The 20,138-nt window shown below is 40.3% G+C and overlaps 1 protein-coding gene across 1 annotated transcript in view; it reads right to left on the minus strand.

Moving 5' to 3' along the window:
• The window catches only part of EVI5 (ecotropic viral integration site 5), a 171,179-nt gene that overhangs the window by 123,582 nt on the left and 27,459 nt on the right, over positions 1–20,138 (minus strand). The window contains exon 2 of the mRNA XM_049772197.1: positions 7,100–7,329. Within this exon, the coding sequence (XP_049628154.1) occupies positions 7,100–7,248 (149 nt within the window). The 5' untranslated portion in view covers positions 7,249–7,329. The remainder of the gene's footprint in view (positions 1–7,099; positions 7,330–20,138) is intronic.

The raw sequence follows: 20,138 nt of genomic DNA on the forward strand, positions 1-20,138 counted from the left end.
AGGTCAGCCATGTTTGAGGCAAAGACCCTACCTGCTGTGTATCACTGGACCCTGTTTCTCATACTTTTAACTCATTAATATATTTCTTATGATTTTCAAATAAATATTATCATAATTTTAGATATATAATTATACCTCTGCTTTTCGTATCACAGGACTGATCAGGGAAATAGAAATTATTATTCTAATACTTTCTCCCGGAACTTAAGTAATAGTGCAGAAGAGGAGGAAGGCTACATTTTAGCACTTCTCACCTCATTTATTAGTCAGATGTCTTTTCACCGGAATTGCCCTTCTTAAGCAAAGCTATTTGCTAAATCACCCATTCTCTACACAAAAAATCTTTCCCAAGGTCTTGTGCTTTAATAATTCAAAAAAGAACCAAACTATAAACTTAAAAAATTTAAAAAAAAAAGAAACAAATTATAAATAACAATAATTCTACACATAAAATGAAGGGTGACAACCTTTCACTTAAAAAATTCTTTTTTTTTTTTTTTTTTGGTTTTTGGGCCACACCCTGTGACGCTCAGGGGTTACTCCTGGCTATGCGCTCAGAAGTTGCTCCTGGCTTCTTGGGGGACCATATGGGACGCCGGGGGATCGAACCGCGGTCCGTCCTAGGCTAGCGCAGGCAATGCAGGCACCTTACCTCCAGCGCCACCGCCCGGCCCCCTCACTTAAAAAATTCTTGCCACAGGCCCGGAGAGATAGCACAGCAGTGTTTGCCTTGCAAGCAGCCGATCCAGGAGCTAAGGTGGTTGGTTCGAATCCCGGTGTCCCATATGGTCCCCCGTGCCTGCCAGGAGCTATTTCTGAGCAGACAGCAAGTGTGGTGTGGCCCAAAAACCAAAGGAAAAAAAAAAAATTTCTTGTCATGAGGCTGGAGAGATAATATGGAGGCAGGGTATTTGCCTTGCATGCAGAAGGACAGTGGCTTGAATCCTGACATCCCATATGGTCCCCTGAGCCTGCCAAGAGCGATTTCTGAGTGTAGAGTCAGGAGTAACCCCTGAGCGCTGCCAGTGTGACCCAAAAAACAAACAAACAACACAAAACAAAACAAAACAAAACAAAAAAATTCTTGTCAAAATTTCTTTTCTCCATATTTTAAACCTATTCCAATAATTACCTGTTTTTTGATCACACCTGGCAGAGCTCAGAAATCACTCCTGGCAGGGGAACCATCTGGGATGCCGGGATTCAAATCACCATCCTTTTGCATGCAAGGCAAACGCCTTGCCTCCACACTATCTCTCCGGCCCCTCCAGTAATTATCTGATAATATCTGCACTAAGCACAACTGATTTTCTAAAAAATATTGTGAATTACTTGTAAGTTCCTACTTTATATCTCAAATCATAACAATTTTTAACATAATGCTTTTATTTTTGTTTGATTATAATTACTGATCATAATTGATAAGAATAAAATTCACTTTAGGAATGTTCAAAATACCTAAAGTTATCTTTAGCATATGAACTATTCAAAAAGTATCTTTCAGGCCAGAGAGATAGCATGGAGGTAGGGCATTTGCCTTGCATGCAGAGGGACAGTGGTTCGAATCCCAGCATCCCATATGGTCCCCTGAGCCTGCCAGGAGCGATTTCTGAGCATAGAGCCAGGAGTAACCCCTGAGCACTGCCAGGTGTGACCCAAAAACAAAAAACAACAACAACAAAAATTTATCTTTCATGGCTTGCCCTAACTCTGTATGTCATTGTTTCTCCATACTTCCTTATGTTTTATGTCATGCTCTTTGTCATTTTCATTTCTGAGTCCCTATTTCTCAAAATTGCATTCACACCTTACACTACTTTGATCTTTCATATTTGGCTCTCTCATACTTTCACATAACCTCACACTACTTTGTTCTCTCTTCCAAACTCATTGTACCCAAGAATCTTTAACAATCTATTCTATTCATTATCAAACCTCAATTATAAGGTGGCTCAAAATCTTCCAAATGCAGCACGCGAATGGGTAGGAGGGAATCAAAACATCATACACTCTTAGTAGTAAACCCTGAGTTTTCTACTTACCCCTCAAATGCTGAGAACCCTTTAAAAACAAATCCTAGGAAATAGTTATCAGAAAGAAGAGATTTCTCCTACAACATCTGCATTGGCTTATTATTAGATCTTCTGTTATATGGCTGATCTATAGCCAGTCCAAAATCAATAGCTCCTAAATTCTATTTCCCAGAATTTCTCTCATGCATTTATTTTCTATTTTCTGTTTTCATGTCGAAGGAGGAGGAGGAGGAGGAGGAGGAGGAGGAAGAGGAGGAGGAGGAGGAGGAGAAGAAGAAGAAGAAGAAGAAGAAGAAGAAGAAGAAGAAGAAGAAGAAGAAGAAGAAGAAGAAGAAGAAGAAGAAGAAGAAGAAAAAGAAGCAGCAGCAGCAGCAGCAGCGGTGAGAACTTTTTTTGTTTGTTTCACGAGTGCTTGGTATCAAATTCCATGGGGTCTCCCATGATTATATATATATATATATATATATATATATATATATATATATATATATATATATATATATTACATACTCTTCCACTGAGCTATATTCTGGCACTTCTGTGGTTGTTTCTTTTAGCGGGGAGGTGATATGGGCCACATATGGCAGTGTTCAGGGATTACTTACAGCAGTACTCATGGGCCCATATGTAATAAATGGTTGGTTTCATGCAAGGCAAATGCCTCAATCCCTGTATTATTTCTTGTGCTCTTCTGGGTGTGGTTTTAATCATGTGTTACTATTTGCCAATAATACTTTCCAGGACTAGAATGCTAGTACAGTAGGGTAGGGCACTTTACTTGTCCATGGCCGACCCCAACATTTCATAATTCCCTGGAACATGAGGACTATTTTTTTAGTTTTAATTTCTTTTTTTTTTAATTACTGTGAAATACAGAGTGAAAATGTTGTTGATAGTCAAGAGAAATCACCCTCTCTGCACCCAGTCAGCTCTCTAGACTCACTCTGTTCTGGAAAGAGATATAAACCAAACTATGAAAAACCATGGTGAAACCATCGAGCAGCTAAAAGTTGGCCATGTCAGAAAAAAACAGGCCAATTCTCCATCCTGCCAAGGCTACACCTGCTGCACCTATCACCCATAATAGCCTTTATGTCTATTACAGCCCTGCTTCATCACTCCTCTACAACTCTCTGCAGAAACACCAATATGCCAACTATGGCATATAAACACAAAACTCCAAATATGCCATTATTTGGGCTGATATTACCAGGAGTGAGTGTGGGTACCCTGGGCACAGAGAGATAGCACAGCGGCGTTTGCCTTGCAAGCAGCCGATCCAGAACCTAAGGTGGTTGGTTCGAATCCCAGTGTCCCATATGGTCCCCTGTGCCTGCCAGGAGCTATTTCTGAGCAGACAGCCAGGAGTAACCCCTGAGCACTGCTGGGTGTGACCCAAAAAAAGAAAAAAAAAATAGTGTGGGTACCCTTCACTGCCCTCTCTTACTTCTGGAAGATTTGACTGCCAAAAACACGATCCACAAAAACCACAATTGATAGTGCTTTGAATTCCTGAACTGCACAGTCACGATAACTTCATTTTTGTTTAATTCTGTCATCCCCATAGGAACACAACTTCATTTTTGTTTAATACTGTCATCCCCATAGCAACACAGCAACGTATAAGATCCATTGTTTAGCTGAAGTCACTTAATGTCTAACAACAAATGAAGTAATAGAATGGTCAACTAGCAACAAGAGCTTACTAATAAACCTTCTGACAATGACTTAATGACCTCATTGGAGATACAATGATTTTCACAAATTTGCTTGTCACTGTACTCTTTTCCTCTTCCTCTTTCCTCTTCTTTTTTTTTTCTTATTCTTTTTTTAATCATTTCTATTCCACTTATCTGGAAACAATGTGTTTTGGTCAACTGTCAATTATGTGATACATGCTCTTTAAAGAAAGTACCGTAAGTTTAAAAAAAAAAAAAGTTGCTAACAATTGAGTTTTGGTCACATAAAGTTCAGGCACCCAACCCTTCACCAGTGTTCATTTCCTGCCACTGATTTTTCCAGTTACCACCACCACCGACCACTGTCCCACCCCCACTCTCAGACTGCTCTTATGGCAGGCACTTTTTTTTTTCTCAAGGTTAGAATTTTTTAAAAACAAATATTTTAACTATGATCTCAGCAATAAACTGATATGGGGTGGGAGAGCACTAAGGAGAACCATATCTGGTTGTGCTTAGGAGCTATAACTGGTTTTATGCTCAAGAGTCACTACTGCACTGAACCCAGGTCACCCATAAGCAAAACATGTGGAAGACCAGTAAGCTATCTTTCCAGCCCCAGAAATAAATGGGTCTTATTGCTATTGTTGCTGCAGCTGTTTTTGGGGGGTTACATCTGGCAGTGCTCAGGGGTTACTCTTGGCTCTGCATTTAGGAAACACTCCCTGAGGGACCAAATAAGGGTGTCAGGAATGAAACCTGGATCAGCTAAATCAGGCAAACACCTACCTGCTGTTCTGTCACTCTGGTCCACAATAAAGGTTTTTTAAAAATTAAACAGAATTAATCATTCTATTTTTTTCCATTCTTATTAAGATTCTTCTTTGGGGCCAGAGCAGTAAGTAGTACAGTATATAGGGTGTTTGCCTTGCTGATTTGGGTTTGATTCCCAGCATCCTATATAGTCCCCAAAGCACTACCAGGAGTTATTCCTGAGTGCAGAGCCAAGAGTAATACCTGAGTACCACCAGGCATAGCCCAAAAACAAACAAATTAACAGATTTCTTCCTCATGACAAAGGGGCAAATAACCAATTTTTTGGTTGGAGAGAATGTATCTTTTAAAAAGCACTGAGAAGTCCTAGAGGACATTCCCAGGGATTTTTAATCTGGCTATTTGGGCATAAAGATTCAATTCTCAACCCCAGAGATGCAGGGGGCTGACAGAATCTAGAAAATGTCAAACCTTGGGGCTGGAGTGAAAGCACAGTGGTAGGGCATTTGCCTTGCATGTGGCCAACCAAGGATGGACCCTGATTTGATTCCTGACATCCTATATGGACCCCCAAGCCTGGCAGGAGTGATTTCTGAGTGCAGAGCCAGGAGTAACCCCTGAGCACTGCCAGGTGTGACCCAACCCCCTTCCCCCCAAAGAAAATATCAAACCTCCTGTGTGTCATTATTTCATTATGGTCTACAATGGAGTATCAAAGACAAGATTTATCTTTTCCAGGAAAAAAAATGAAAGAAGAAAAAAACAGACAAGATATATGAAAACAATGTTTTCTGAAACAATAAGCAACAATGAGAAACAGTTTCTGGGGCCCGGAGAGATAGCACAGCGGTGTTTGCCTTGCAAGAAGCCGATCCAGGATCAAAGGTGGTTGGTTTGAATCCTGGTGTCCCTTATGGTCCCCGTGCCTGCCAGGAGCTATTTCTGAGCAGACAGCCAGGAGTAACCCCTAAGCACCGCCGAGTGTGGCCAAAAAAAACAAAAAAGAAAAACAGTTTCTGAATTTCCAAAGATAAATTGATGCCTTATGATTACTACCTGCTCTGACAGAGTCTTGGTCCTGGCAAAGGTAGGAAAACTCAGAGAGAACCTTGTACATTTCCCTGAATTAGGAGAGAGCAAGCTGTAAGTCTGAGACCTAAAGGGTTAGATTCCACAGAATCAAGAAATATGCAAACATCATCTACTAACACAGACAGTAGATGTCCTCAGGCATCCTCAGCAGACTCGAGCATGTAAGAGAACTGCCCAAAGCCAGAGAAATAACTCTTAGAAGAAAAAGAGAACACCATTTGCACATGGCAGGTAAGGGGACCGGTCCCCACCAGCCAGAATAGTAAACCTCTTGTTTGAAGGTACACTTGGCAGAGTACACAAAGGGTCTGGACATAGTAAGAAGGAATAATAGGGGCTGGCATGGTGGCACTAGAGGTAAGGTGCCTGCCTTGCCTGCGCTAGCCTAGGATGAACCGCGGTTCGATCCCCCAGTGTCCCATATGGTCCCCCAAGCCAGGAGCAACTTCTGAGCTCATAGCCAGGAGTAACCCCTGAGCGTCACCGGGTGTGGCCCAAAAAAAAAAAAAAAAAAAAAAGGAAGGAATAAGAGGGGGCTGGCGAGGTGGCGCTAGAGGTAAGGTGTCTGCCTTGCAAGCGCTAGCCAAGGATCAGGACCGAGGTTCGATCCCCCAGCGTCCCATATGGTCCCCCCAAGCCAGGGGCAATTTCTGAGCGCTTAGCCAGGAGTAACCCCTGAGCATCAAATGGGTGTGGCCTGAAAAACCAAAAAAAAAAAAAAAAAAAAAAAAGAAGGAATAATAGCTGGTGACTACTTAAGAGCAAACACCTTTGAAATTTAATTACATTCCAGAGCAAAACTCAAGAATATTTACAGGAAATAGTCAACCCCAAGACTAGATTCTGACGTCTGGATTCCAATAATATATTATCAGATTTACAAATGAGCAGGAAAATGTAACAAGAATAATAACAAAATCTTATTGGTTTATAAACCACTAAACATTGGTTTAACTGGTATTAACAGAATGTTAAATGTTAAAAATACCAGACAAAGTTAATAAAATTTATTACAACTAAGATTGGAGAGGTTGAACATTAAAACTATGTTAACTGACTGCTCTATGTTCAAGATAAGGGTTCCGGGCAGTTACAGGTTATGATTAAATTTATGAGGGATTGCAAGTTATGCAGAGATTCTTTTGATGCTCAAGGATCAGCTTCTAAGAACCTTTGCATTTCCTAAGGAGAAGGCATATACAGGGCGCAGTGTTTGAGATTGATAGTACAAGCCCTTAACACACAATAGCCCCACTGGGATAGCCTTGGAGGCCCTCAAGCAACTCTAGTGTGGCATAGAAGACCCCAGGACCACTTGCCTTTGGCCCTTGCACTGAACTAATATCTAATAAAGCTATCAAATCAACAAGAGCAGCTCTGGAATCCATTGAGCACTGCTAAGGAGGCCATCATGAAAGACAAGGAGTCAAGTGTATTTAAATTCCAAGTATGTTGCAAATGCTTATATTATCTAAGAGTGTAAGATAATTGTAGAGAGCAAAGCCAAATCACCTCACTCACCTATTTTGTTCCTCCAGTTTGGCCAGCAGTTCAAGGTCATCTGGACTCAGCTGAGACGGAGAGGATGGAGAAAGGGCTGGTGTGGACAGTGAGGTGGAGGAAGAAGTGGTATGCAGTGATGGAGATGGACTCGCCACCTGACTGGCCATCTGACTGACTGTGTGCGAGACTGTGTTCTTCACCCATGAGAGAGTAGAGCTCAGCTTTCCGGCAACCTTGTCTGTCGCCACCTAGAGATAAAATGAAAGTTGCATGCATTTTAATACCGATACCAATTCAATACCAAATCTAGATCATCTTGCTGCATTTTATTTAATAACCACAATAAAAAGAGTTTGTGAAGTGATAAGAGTAAGGCCTGTTTCACTATCCTAAGATCCAGCTTTGGGAACTTCGTATCAATTTTGCAGCACTAGCAAATTAAAACAATAATTTCTAAGCTACAGGCTAAAATCCATCATGAAGAGATAAAATTAATTCACTAAGTAACACAGACAATTTTTTTTTTTTTTGGGTTTTTGGGCCACACCCGGCAGTGCTCAGGGGTTACTCCTGGCTGTCTGCTCAGAAATAGCTCCTGGCAGGCACGGGGGACCATATGGGACACCGGGATTCAAACCAACCACCTTTGGTCCTGGATCGGCTGCTTGCAAGGCAAACACCGCTGTGCTATCTCTCCGGGCCCACACAGACAATTTTTAAATGAAAAATAGGGGACCCGGAGAGATAGCACAGCAGCGTTTGCGAAAAATAGCATATATGTGTAAAAACTGGAGCCAGCTTGATAGTACAGCAGGTAGGTTGTTTGCCCTTATGTAGCCAACCCAGTTCACTTGAATTTCTAATATCCCATATGGGTCCCCTGAGCCAACCACGAATGAGTACAGAGCAAGGAGCAATCCTTGTGCAATGCTGGGTAAACAAAACAAAAAACTATGTTGTCTTATAAAAGTTTGGTTCTGTTATACATTTACTCACATATGTATTTGAGTAGAGATTTTTAAATGTGCTCTTTATTTGGGTTGTTATAAAAGATGTAAAAGTCAAGGTTTTAAACTATTTTGTTTTATATGTATAAATTACTTATTTATATATAAATACATATTTATATTTACCCTACTGGCAGGGTAGAGGGAACCATATAGGATGCCGGAGGTTAAACAAGTTGGCCACATGCAAAGCAAGCATCCTACCTACTCCAGCCCCAGTATTAAAACTCTCAATTAAGCAATTAGATGATTCATTAGACAATCTAGTGATTCAATAGATGATAAGGATAGAGAAATACAGATAATATGACTAAGTAACATAAACTGGTTTTCTTAGCATACCATACAATAAGACCCATGACCTATTTCTACTAAAACCTAGAATATTTTTTATTAAAAATGACTAGGTCTAGAGGAACACATTAAGATAAGTAGTTTACAAAGAGAAATTTAAAAACCATTTTCAAATAAAACTTTTTGTTTTGTTTTGTTTTTGTTTTGGGGTCAGACCTGGTGGTGCTCAGGAGTTACCCCTGGCTCTGTGCTCAGAAGTCGCTCTTGGCAGGCTTGGGAATGCTGAGATTCGAACCAAGGTCCATCCTGTGTTGGCCGCGTGCAAGGCAAATGCCTTACCGCTGTGCTATCTCTCTGGCCCCAAATAGAACTATAGAATTAGAATGAGATACCTAGACAGAGTAGACATTTCCTACCAAAGCTTATAACAAACTGTCACTTTAAGAGTTGAACATCAATACCTGGTTGAAATGGGTTTCTGTTTTGGAGAGATTGTTTGGCAATTAGAATTAGAAAAGCCTTTAAAATTCCTCCCATCTCTAATAATATACAATAAATCATTCATATTCATCATAAATCCCACACTAGTAAGCAGACAAATACAACAAATTCAGTTCAGACAAACTACAATCAATAATACTCAATAATGTCTATCACTTTGGTAATGATGTTTTCTGTAATGAATAATGATGCAATTGAGGGAAATAACCATATCTGAATACCTACATAAAATTAAACGCTCTTAGTAACATATAACTTTACAAAGTAGATTAGGTTTCTGTACTACTGCTGGTGTCTTCCAGTGCCAGAGACTGGAATCACCCAGAGATTCATACATGTGAAGAATATCTCTACCACCACGCCACACTTCAACCCCAAGTATAGGTTTTGGGCTTTTTGTTTTGTTTAGTTTTGGGGTCACACTCGGCTATGCTCAGAGATTACTCCTAGTTCTGTGCTCAGAAATTGCTCCTGGCAGGCTCAGGGGACCATGAGATGCTGGGACTTGAACCACCATCTTTCTGGATCAGATGAATGTAAGGCAAACGCCCTACCACTGTGCTATCTCTCCCCAGGTTTTGGTGTTTTATTTTAAGGAATTGCACTTTTTTTTTTTTTGTTTTTGGGCCACACCCAGCGGTGCTCAGGGATTACTCCTGGCTGTCTGCTCAGAAATAGCTCCTGGCAGGCACGGGGGACCATATGGGACACCGGGATTCGAACCAACCACCTTTGGTCCTGGATTGGCTGCTTGCAATACAAACACCACTGTGCTATCTCTCCGGGCCCAAGGAATTGCACTTTTTAAAAGCAATCATTAAATGTCTTTTAACTGAATTTCTTAAGACATATAAAAGCTAAAACAACAAAGTGTTTGATGTGCTTTGAAACTGGAACCAGAGAGGTAGGATAGACAGGTACAAAAGTGCTTGCCTTTATAATACATCTTAACTCCGGTTCAATCATGGGTACCACAAATGTTACCATGAGCACTACTAAAAGAAATGAATGATTTCTATGCACATAACTGGGAGTAAGACCTGAGCGCTGCAAATTGTAACCCAGGAAAAATTAATGAACAAATTAAAATAAATTAAAAACCTTTGAAAAGAAAGATTTAAATTTTTTTCAATGATTAAATGGCTAAATCATTGAACATTGTTCTTGAATCTGCATATTCTCAGCTAATTCTGATTATATACAGCACAGCATACATTCACCAAAACACCAATACATGCACACAACATTTCACCAAGACTCTTTTAAACTATTTTAGATTGTACTATACTGAAGGGTTGCCCAACTCTTTTCCCTTAGCTTAGTACAATATATGATTTTCTTTCTAGCATTCAGACCCATTCTTCCTAACATTGTAGGAAAAGTATAAAATAGAAAAGAGATTATAAGGTAATAAGTCAATCAACCTGAGGCTGGAAAATTTTTATTATAATTCAAGAGTTTTATTAACAAAGGTATCTTGAGATCTCATTTTCTCTTCATTTTGATTAATTTTCCCCTTTCAGTATTTCCTTCCCTTGGGATCAGAATTCTACAAGGGGCTGCTCCTTTTAAAGGACAAATCCCCAAGGGAGAACAACAGGATGAAGTATAGAGAACCAAATGAAAGGAAACACAGAGAAGACCATGTTGTCCTCCAGACAATGCCTCACCAATTCAGAGCACAATGGCTCCTCAAGGTAAAAGGCAAACAGGATTAACCACAGAATTAACCAAAATTCGTTTGTGGGGGCCGGGCGGTGGCGCTAAAGGTAAGGTGCCTGCCTTGCCTGCGCTAGCCTTGGACGGACCACGGTTCGATCCCCCGGTGTCCCATATGGTCCCCCAAGCCAGGAGCAACTTCTGAGCGCATAGCCAGGAGTAACCCCTGAGCGTTACCGGGTGTGGCCCAAAAACCAAAATTCGTTTGTGCCAGGAAACAACAGGTGAGACTGTAGACAACAAGTTAGTCTACTATAAATTGTTACGCTCTCCTGATCGTCTCTGCATAGCTAACCACAAGTTCAATTACAAAAATGGCACAAGTTCACACATGCAAAGCACATATTTGTAAAACAGAAAACCAATGATATTTTTTAGAAAATGCTACCCTTTACTAAAACTGAATGGACATTAATTTCAAATATACCTAGAACTTTCACTAATACCTTATATTTCCAATTTATAAAAGTTAACACCTTTGTTCAAGATATTTTTGGTTTTGGCTTTGAGGCCATACTTGGTGGTAAGTCAGGCATTACTCCTGGCTCTGTATTCAGAAATCATGTCTGGAAGGCTCGGAGAATATGGGATGCCAGGGATTGAACACAAGTTGGCATGTGCAAGGCAAACACCCTACTCGCTTCGCTATCATTCTGGCCCCTCAAGTTAACTATAGTAAAAACTAAAGATCTCTTAAGGCTGGAGTAATAATACAGTGGATAGGGTGTTTTTCCTAATACATGGCTCACCTGTATTCAATCCCCAATATCTCCTACTGTCCCCCAACCTGTTCCTCAACCTCTGAGTGCAGAGCCAGGAATAAGCCCTAAGCCTGGACTGATGTGGCTCAAAATTAAAAAACTTAAACATCCCTAAAGACATCAATTATGTAAATTTGTGGGGGGGATTAGGCCACATCCAGTAACGTTCATGGGTTACTCCTGGCTATGTGCTCAGAAATCACTCTTAGCTTGGGGAACCATATGGGATGCCAGGGATTGAACCACAGTCCATCCTAGGCTAGCAAGGCAAACACCTTACCGCTTGAGCCACCACTCCAGCCCCAATTATGTAACTCATTCTTAAATTTTAATTTAGGGTAAAGCTTGAGAGTACGAAGTACGAAGAATAGGGTGTTTTCATGCACAAAGTCAACCCAAGTTTAGTATCTGGTATCCCATATGGTCCGCCAAACACTGCCAGGAGTAAAACCTGAGAGCAGAGCCAGGAGTAACTCCTGAGCATTACCAGGTGTCACCCAAAACCCCAAAACAATAAAATTAATTTAGGCTGGGGTGATAGCAGGTAAGGCATTTGCTTTGCAGAAGGCTGACCCAGGTTTGAACCCCAGCAGTTCGTGAGGTCCCGAGTCTAGGAGTACCACCAGTGTGGCCCCAAAACAAAAAACGTTAATTTTGCATACTGTTTCTGTACACTGTAGCAGAAGGCTTCCATTTAAAGAATTTGGAGTAACCAAGAACACAAATCTGATATTCTTTCAATCTCATATAAAGAAGACGTAATGGTAAGTTGCAACATGTCTTCATATTTACATTCTTTAGCATTAGTATAACTATAGTTTTTGTCAGTTTAATAAAAACTGTACTTTAATAAAGTTTAATACTCATGGTTCTAGGAAAAAAACACAGAACTGAATTCCTTATCATATCATGTCTACTTTTGCTTTAACTCTTCTAAATGTCTAAATCTTTCAGCCTCTAAACCACCTGCCCTCATCCTATAGTAACTAAAAAGAAGACATAATATGATCATCCAGTTATGTCACAAAGTTCCTATCTACCTCAAAGAAGTGTTAGGCATTTTTATATATATATATATTGGTTTTGGGGTCACACTCAGCAGCACTCAGGAGTTACTCCTGGCTCTATGCTCAGAAATCGCTCCTGGCAGGCTCAGGGACCATATGGGATGCCCGAACCACCGACCTGCATGAAAGGCAAACGCTTTATCTCCATGCTATCTCTCCAGCCCCAGGCATAAGTTTCAAAGAAATCATTAAAATACTTAAGATTTAGCCACAACATACATTATGATGTATAAAGATCATTTATAAAAATTTACAGTAGAGGGGGCTTGAGTAATCCTAATAACCCCTGAGCATTCCTAGGTGAGGCCCAGAAACAACAAAAATTAATTTAGGGGGCCAGAAGATAGCATGGAGGTAAGGAGTTTGCCTTGCATGCAGAAGGACGGTGGTTCTACTCCCGGCATCCCATATGGTCCACCGAGCCTGCTGGGAGCAATTTCTGAGCATAGAGTCAGGAAGAACCCTGAACGCTGCTGGGTGTGACCCAAAAAAAAAACAAAACAAAAAAAATTAATTTAGGCTGGAACAATACTACAGCACATAGAGCACTTGCCTTGCACTCAGCCAATGTGGGTTCAATCCTGGGCATCCCATATGGTCCTCTGAGCCCCACCATGAGTCATCCCTGAGTGAGTCAGAGTCAGAGAAAGCACTGAGCACTTCCAGGCATGGCCCAAAACTCAAAACAACTTCCAGAAAAGGCCATTCCAAAGATACAAATAGCCTGGGGCTTTGCAGAGTTCAGGTGAAGATGAAGAAAACCTACAGATACATTAAAAGATTTCTTTTATGGGGTGCTGAAAATGTTCTAGGTATATCTGAACTTTTTATGTGTTGGATCTCAACTCCAAAAGGATTTAGTCGATCTGAAAAAAGTCACATAATGCATGACTCTATGACATTCTGAAAAAGGCAAAACTAGGGAAGAGAATAAATTGATGAGTAGGTGATAATTAAGGTTTAGATTTTGTGGAGGCAGCAGACACAGAAAAACAGACTTATGCAATGTAACATTGTGGTGAGAGGAACAACATAATTATTTTATGTTTCTGGTTTTGGGGGCCACTCTTGTTCTATTTGGGGCCACTTGTTCTATTTCCTGGTTCTATGCTCTTGGGAACATCAGGGAACCCTGATTAGCTACGTGCAAGCCAAGTGCCTTACCAGCTGTCCAGTCCAGTCTCTAGTCCAAAAATTATATTCTTGTCAAGTGGATGAGTACAAGGAAAAGGAAAAAAAAAATCAAAAGTACAATCTACCAGGACTCTACCAGGAAATAGAACAAGGATCGAAGCACTTGCCCTGCATATAGCCAGCCTTAATTTAATTCCCAGCACCACATGATCCCCAAAGTATTGCAAGGTACAGTTTTGGAGGCCCTGAGCACCACCATTAGCAATGTATCCTCAGGTCCTTGCTTTGAACTAATGGGATGGCCAAGAATTTCCCTCAGGCCTCCTGAGCATCATTTTAGGAAACCCTCAGAAGAAAAAAAAAAGGGGGGGGGGCTATCTATCCTAGCTGCATTTCTGTTTTTGGACTAGTGAAATTGCTATTTATTGTTAGTTGGCTAGGGGTGTGGAATACATGAAAATAAAGAAGGAACCAAATTAAGACATTGGGATCAGATGTTTGAATCCCTGTCACCTCAAATGACACCCTAGCACTGCCAGGGTCACTCTGAGTGGAGGCCCCTGAGCACTGCCAGGTGTAGCCCACCAACCTCTTCTAAGAAAGAAAATAAATTCATGGAGGATTTCCATGATTCTTCTCTTTCCCTCAAATCCCAGAAAACCACATTTGTCTTGCTGGTTTTTATTGTCTCCAAACCTTTCCCAGAAAGGAATATATCTGGAAACAAAAACAAATACATTTTAAGAATAACCTATTTCACTTAGTAAAGAAGCATGAAAGTTTCCTTTCACATTTTTTCACTACAGTTCATATTAGTAGTGAATAATATTACATTCCATTATCTGTATATGCAGCGATTTATTTATCCATTCACCTAATAAAGCACATTTTGGTTACTTCCAAATTTGGACACTTATGACTAGAACAGCTATAAATATTCATTTGCAAGCTTTTATGCGAAAATAATTTCTCAACTCCTTTGGGTGAAAACTAGGAGCATAACCTCTAAATTATGAGTATATCTGATTTTGGGAAAATTACCAAACTGGATTTTAAAGTGACTATACCATGTTAAGTCTAATAGAATGAGCCATATTCTGTTGTTCCTCCATCAATTCCTGTTTCCATTTGCTGTTGTTCTTATGACCAGGGATAGCACATACTTGGTTGTGGTGCTTACCAGGCCCACATATCTCAACATGTGTGCTAGAGATCACACTTTTCTGTGGCACAGAGAATGCATTCAGAATGTGGTGTGATGTCAGAGACAAAATGTGTGGCTTCATACAGACAAGGCAGGTGGCTCTACTACCAAGCTATTCTCTCTGCCTCTCGCTGTGAAAGATCTTTCCCTAGACTTACCTATCAAGTATGTATATCCATGTTCTTTGGTGACTTGTCTCTTGGGAGTTTTGGAGGTTGGAGGAAGGAGAAATATCTGGTGGTACTCAGGAATTACTCTTGGTAGTTAGTGCTCAGAAGACAATATGTGGTATGATCAAATCTAGGTCAGTTATATGCAAAGCAAGTACATTCTCTACAGTACTATTACTCCAACCCTGTTCAGTTGTCTCCATTTCTTCCCAGAAATATGATGCTTATATGAAATCAGAAAATTCACAGAAAGCATAGAGATTAATGGTTGCTATGGCTAAGAATATTAAATGACACTTGAAAACTGGTAAATGGTGAAATTTCTGAAATGCAATAAAATACATCTGTATTGTGTTCTGATTGGTGATTTCTCTGAGGATCAGAGAAATAGCACAGCAGATAGGGCATTTGCTTTGCATGTGGTCAAACTGGGTTTGATTCCTGGCATCCCACATGGTCTCCCAAGTCTGCCAAGAGTAATTTCTGAATGTAGAGCTAGCAGTAACCCCTGAGCACCGCTGCATATAGCCCAAACACCAACAAAATAAGAGTTCTCTAAATAGTTTATCATTGTGTTATCTAATAATGTCTTGAAAATATTTTCTTCTATGGTTTGTCTTTTTCTCTTGACACTGTCCTTCACACAGCAATTATTTTAAGTGACACTTTGATATCATTCGTTCTTTCATGGATATACTTTTTATGTTGCATCTAAAAAGGCACCACCTAGATCAGAAATGTGGCTCAGTGGTAGAGCACCTAACTTGCATGTGTGAGTTCTGAGTCAGATAGCTGGCACCAGAAAAAAAGTAATTAAAGTCATCTCAAAGCCGGAGCAATAGTGCAGTAGGTAGGGCTCCCTGAGCCCGCCAGGAATGATTTATAAGCATAGAGCAAAGAAATAACCCATGAGCACTTCCAAGTTTGGCCCCAAAACAAACAATAAACAAAATTTTTTTTAAAAATCATCCCTAGTTCTGGATAGCACAGAGGAAGGCATATCTTACACACAGTTAACCTGAGTTCAATCCCCAGCTTCATATAAGGTTCTCCCAGACCTACCAGGAGTGATCTCTAGGCAGAAAAAGGAGTAAAAGCCCTGAGAAATACCCGGTGTGACCCAAAACATAACTTATCACCAAATCCAAAATCACCTACTGTGCTATATTCTGTGCTATATTCTGTGCTATATTCTGTGCTATATTCTGTGCTATAAGTTAAGTCACTTAACTTTTGTATTGTACATTTAGGTCTGTGATACATTTTATATATTTTATAATATATAAATATATAAATGTCTGTGATACATTTTATATATTTTATAGCTATATACTGTGCTATATTCTGTGCTATATTCTGTGCTATATTCTGTGCTATAAGTTAAGTCACTTAACTTTTGTATTGTACATTTAGGTCTGTGATACATTTTGAACGTGTGTGTGTGTGTGTGTGTGTGTGTGTGTGTGTGTGTGGTGTGTGTGTTAGGTCTGTGCTACATTTTGAACGTGTGTGTGTGTGTGTGTGCGCGTGCGCGCACGCCTAGCAATCCCTAAAACTATTGTTGAAGGCTATCTTTTTTCTATTTTATTGTCTTTGCTCTGTTGAAAATAGGTGGGCTATGTTCTACAGGTCTGTTTCTTTTTTTGTGGGGGGAGGGCACACCCAGTGGCACTCAGGAATTACTCCTGGCTCTGTGCTCAGAAATCATTCCTGGCAGGTTTCTCCAAGTTATTTTATTCTCTGTAGACACACAGCTTATTTCCATATTCTCTGCTCCTCCATACCTCCAACTATATTCCAGAAAAGTAACACTGTACAAAATATGCTGCTACCATCATTCTCACTCCTTTTCACAGCTACATAGTGAGATTTAGCCTCTCTTGACTAATTCTCACCATAACCCTAAAACAAATTTCACTGAAGTTTATGAAGGTCAAATAATTTGACCACCAACTATTAGCTAATAAAAGCTGATACCAGGGGCTGGAGAGAGAGCACAGCGGTAGGGTGTTTGCCTTGCAAGCAGCTGATCCTGGATGGATGGTGATTTGAATCCCGGCATCCCATATGGTCCCCTGTGCCTGCCAAGAGCAATTTCTGAGCATAGAGCCAGGAGTAACCCCTGAGCGCGACTGAGTGTAACCCAAAAAGAAAAAAAAAAAAAAAAAGCTGATACCAGGATATTAAATATTCAGCCCTAAAAGTAAAAGAGCTTGACAAATATAACAAATCATACAGCACAACAATAATAAGCAGTTCATCATGCTTGTCACAACTCTCAAGAAATAAGAGATCTGGGGCTGGAGCAACAGCACACAGTAAGGCATTTGCCTTGCATGCGGCTAACACATTGTACAGGTTTAATACAATCCCTCTAAGGATACCAATGATGTTCTTCAAAGAAGTGGATCAAACACTCCTGACGTTCATTTTGAACAATAAACACTCACAAATAGCTAAAGCAACCCTTAGGAAAAAGAATATGGGAAGCATCACTTTTCCCAACTTTCAATTAATTGTATTACAAAACAATAGTCATTAAAACAGCATGGTACTGGAATAAAAACAAACCATCAAGTCTAATGCAATAGACTTGAGTTTCAAAGAATGAACTCCAGCCATGCAATCAATTAATCTTGAATAAAGGGCAAGAAATACAAAAGGGAGCAAGCAAGGAAAGCTTCTTCAACAAGTGGTGTTGGGACAACTGGTCACTAACACCGTGCACAAAGGTCAAATCTAAATGGATTAAAGACCTGGATATCAGACCCTGAACCATAATGTATACAGAAGAATACATCAGTAAAACACTCCATGACATTGAGACTAAAGGCATCTTCAAGTAGGAAACACCACTGTTCAAATAAGTGGAAGCAGAGATAAATGAATGGGACTACATTAAACTGAGAAGCTTCTGCACCTCAAAGGAAAAGGTGACTAGGATACAGACCACCCACCGAATGGGAGAAACTATTCACCCAATACCCATCAGATAAGGGGCTAATATCTAAGATATACAAGGTATGGACAAAACAAGAAAAAAACATCTATCCCCATCAAAAAATGGGAAGAAGAAATAAACAGACACTTATTTAAAGAAGTACAAATGGTCAAAAGACACATGAAAAAATGTTCCACATCACTAATCATCAGGGAGATGCAAATCAAAACAATGAGGTATCATCTCATGCCACAGAGACTGGCACACATCACAAAGAACAAGAACAATCAGTGCTGGCAGGGATGTGGGGAGAAAGGAACTCATTCACTGCTGGTGGGAATTCCGTCGCCTGGTCCAGCCAAAAAACAAAACAAAAAAATTTGAGAGGGGAGAGGCCAGAGTGATAGCACTGTAGTTAAAGGCATTTATCTTTAATGTGGCTGACTTGGTTTTGATCCTGGCATCCCATATAGTTCCCAGAACCTGCCAGGAATAATGGCTAAACACAAAATCCTAAATGCTGCTGGGTGTGGCCCAAAAAACAAACATAAAAATGAAAAACCTTAGGGCCCGAGAAATAGCATGGAGGTGGGGTGTTTGCCTTGCATGCAGAAGAATGGTAGTTCAAATCCTGGGATCCCATATGGTCCCCTGAGCCTGCCAAGAGCGATTTCTGAGCGTAGAGCCAGGAGTAACCCCTGGTGTTGCCAGGTGTGACCCAAAAATAAAAAAATTTAAAAACCCTTGAGATCTCTCACATACAATGCACATACTCCATCCTTCTGACCTATCTCCCCAAGCCCTATTTCAAGTCCTTTATACCAATTACTTCCATTTCTCAAGACCAGCTGTACACAGCAAATATGAAAGCATACATTTTCTTAAAAAGAATGAACTAGAGAAGACAAATGACAAAGAAAATAAAGCAAAACCTTTGTTCTTTCTACATCATTGCACATTTTTTTCATTCTATCAATACATATAATGAAACTCTTTCAACACAGAATTTGACTAGATTCCCAACAAAAACTAAGGTTTTCCTTCATAAAAGGGGCAATTATTTTGTAAAATATTTTATTGCATTGCCTGTACGCTAATGCAATTTCCCCTACAACATTTCTGTGTTAAAACTGGAAGAGGCTGGAACTGGAGCTAGCACAGTTGTAGGGCATTTGCCTTGCACGTGGCTAACTCAGTTCGATCCCCAGCATCCCATATGGTCCTCCAAGCCAGGAGTGATTTCTGAGTGCATAGCCAGGAGTAAACACTGAGCATCACTGGGTGTGGACCAAAAACAAACAAACAAAAAGTAAAAAAACTGGAAGAGGCTGATGTTATAGTACAGTGGATAGAATCCCTGGGAACCTATATGGTCTCCTGAGTACAGACAGGTGTAACTCCTGAGTGCAGAGCCAGGATAACTCCTGAGCACCAGTAAATGTGGCCCAGACAAAACAAAAACTGGAAGGAGAGTAGAAGCATGGAGATAAAATACCTGCCGTATAAGAATGAGGTCAAGTGTTCAATGCCAGAGCATTGTTAAGGCACTTGCTTTGCATGCAGTCAAATGCAGTTTGATCCTCAGCATCATCTGGCCTCATAAACATCACCAGATGTTGGCCTAGCCTGATTACAACTCGGAATGACTCTGGAGATTCTCCAGAAACCAACAGGATGACACAGGTTATCTAGGGCCTATCAATGAACCTCCAGCTTAGTTAGCTAAATCTTGCTAAAAGAGGTTCCAGGCTTCCTGAGTACAATTTAGCAGAACTCAAAAACTTGTTTTTAATTCAATTCCCAGCAGCTTACCCAATATATCAAGAGTGATTCCAGCAGTACTGCCATTTTTGATTCCCCAGAGCCACAAAAAAGCATGTGATCTCTGGCACTCCACACCAGAAGTGTGTGAACAACACAACTTAAGTGTCAAAACCTAGTGAGCAACATCATTAAGTGCATGATCACCACAGCCAAGTGTATAATCCCCAACATGAAGCACAAGTATATATTTTGTCATTATTACCATAGTAACCAAGGAAAGAGAAGGGGAAGAGAGAACAATGTCTAAAATACTGTGACTAATAACATTAAAAACTGAAATTGGATCATTTTAAATTGCACCTAACTAAAATTGCTACAGCTGGGACCCAAGCAATAGCAGAGCTGACGGGTTTGTTTTACATGCTGTGCTGCTAATCCAGATTTGATCCCCCATATGGTCCACAGAGTCTTCAAGGCAGACCCAGTCACATGGTA

Source organism: Suncus etruscus, chromosome 4 (assembly GCF_024139225.1).
Source record: "Suncus etruscus isolate mSunEtr1 chromosome 4, mSunEtr1.pri.cur, whole genome shotgun sequence".
Lineage (NCBI taxonomy): Eukaryota > Metazoa > Chordata > Mammalia > Eulipotyphla > Soricidae > Suncus > Suncus etruscus.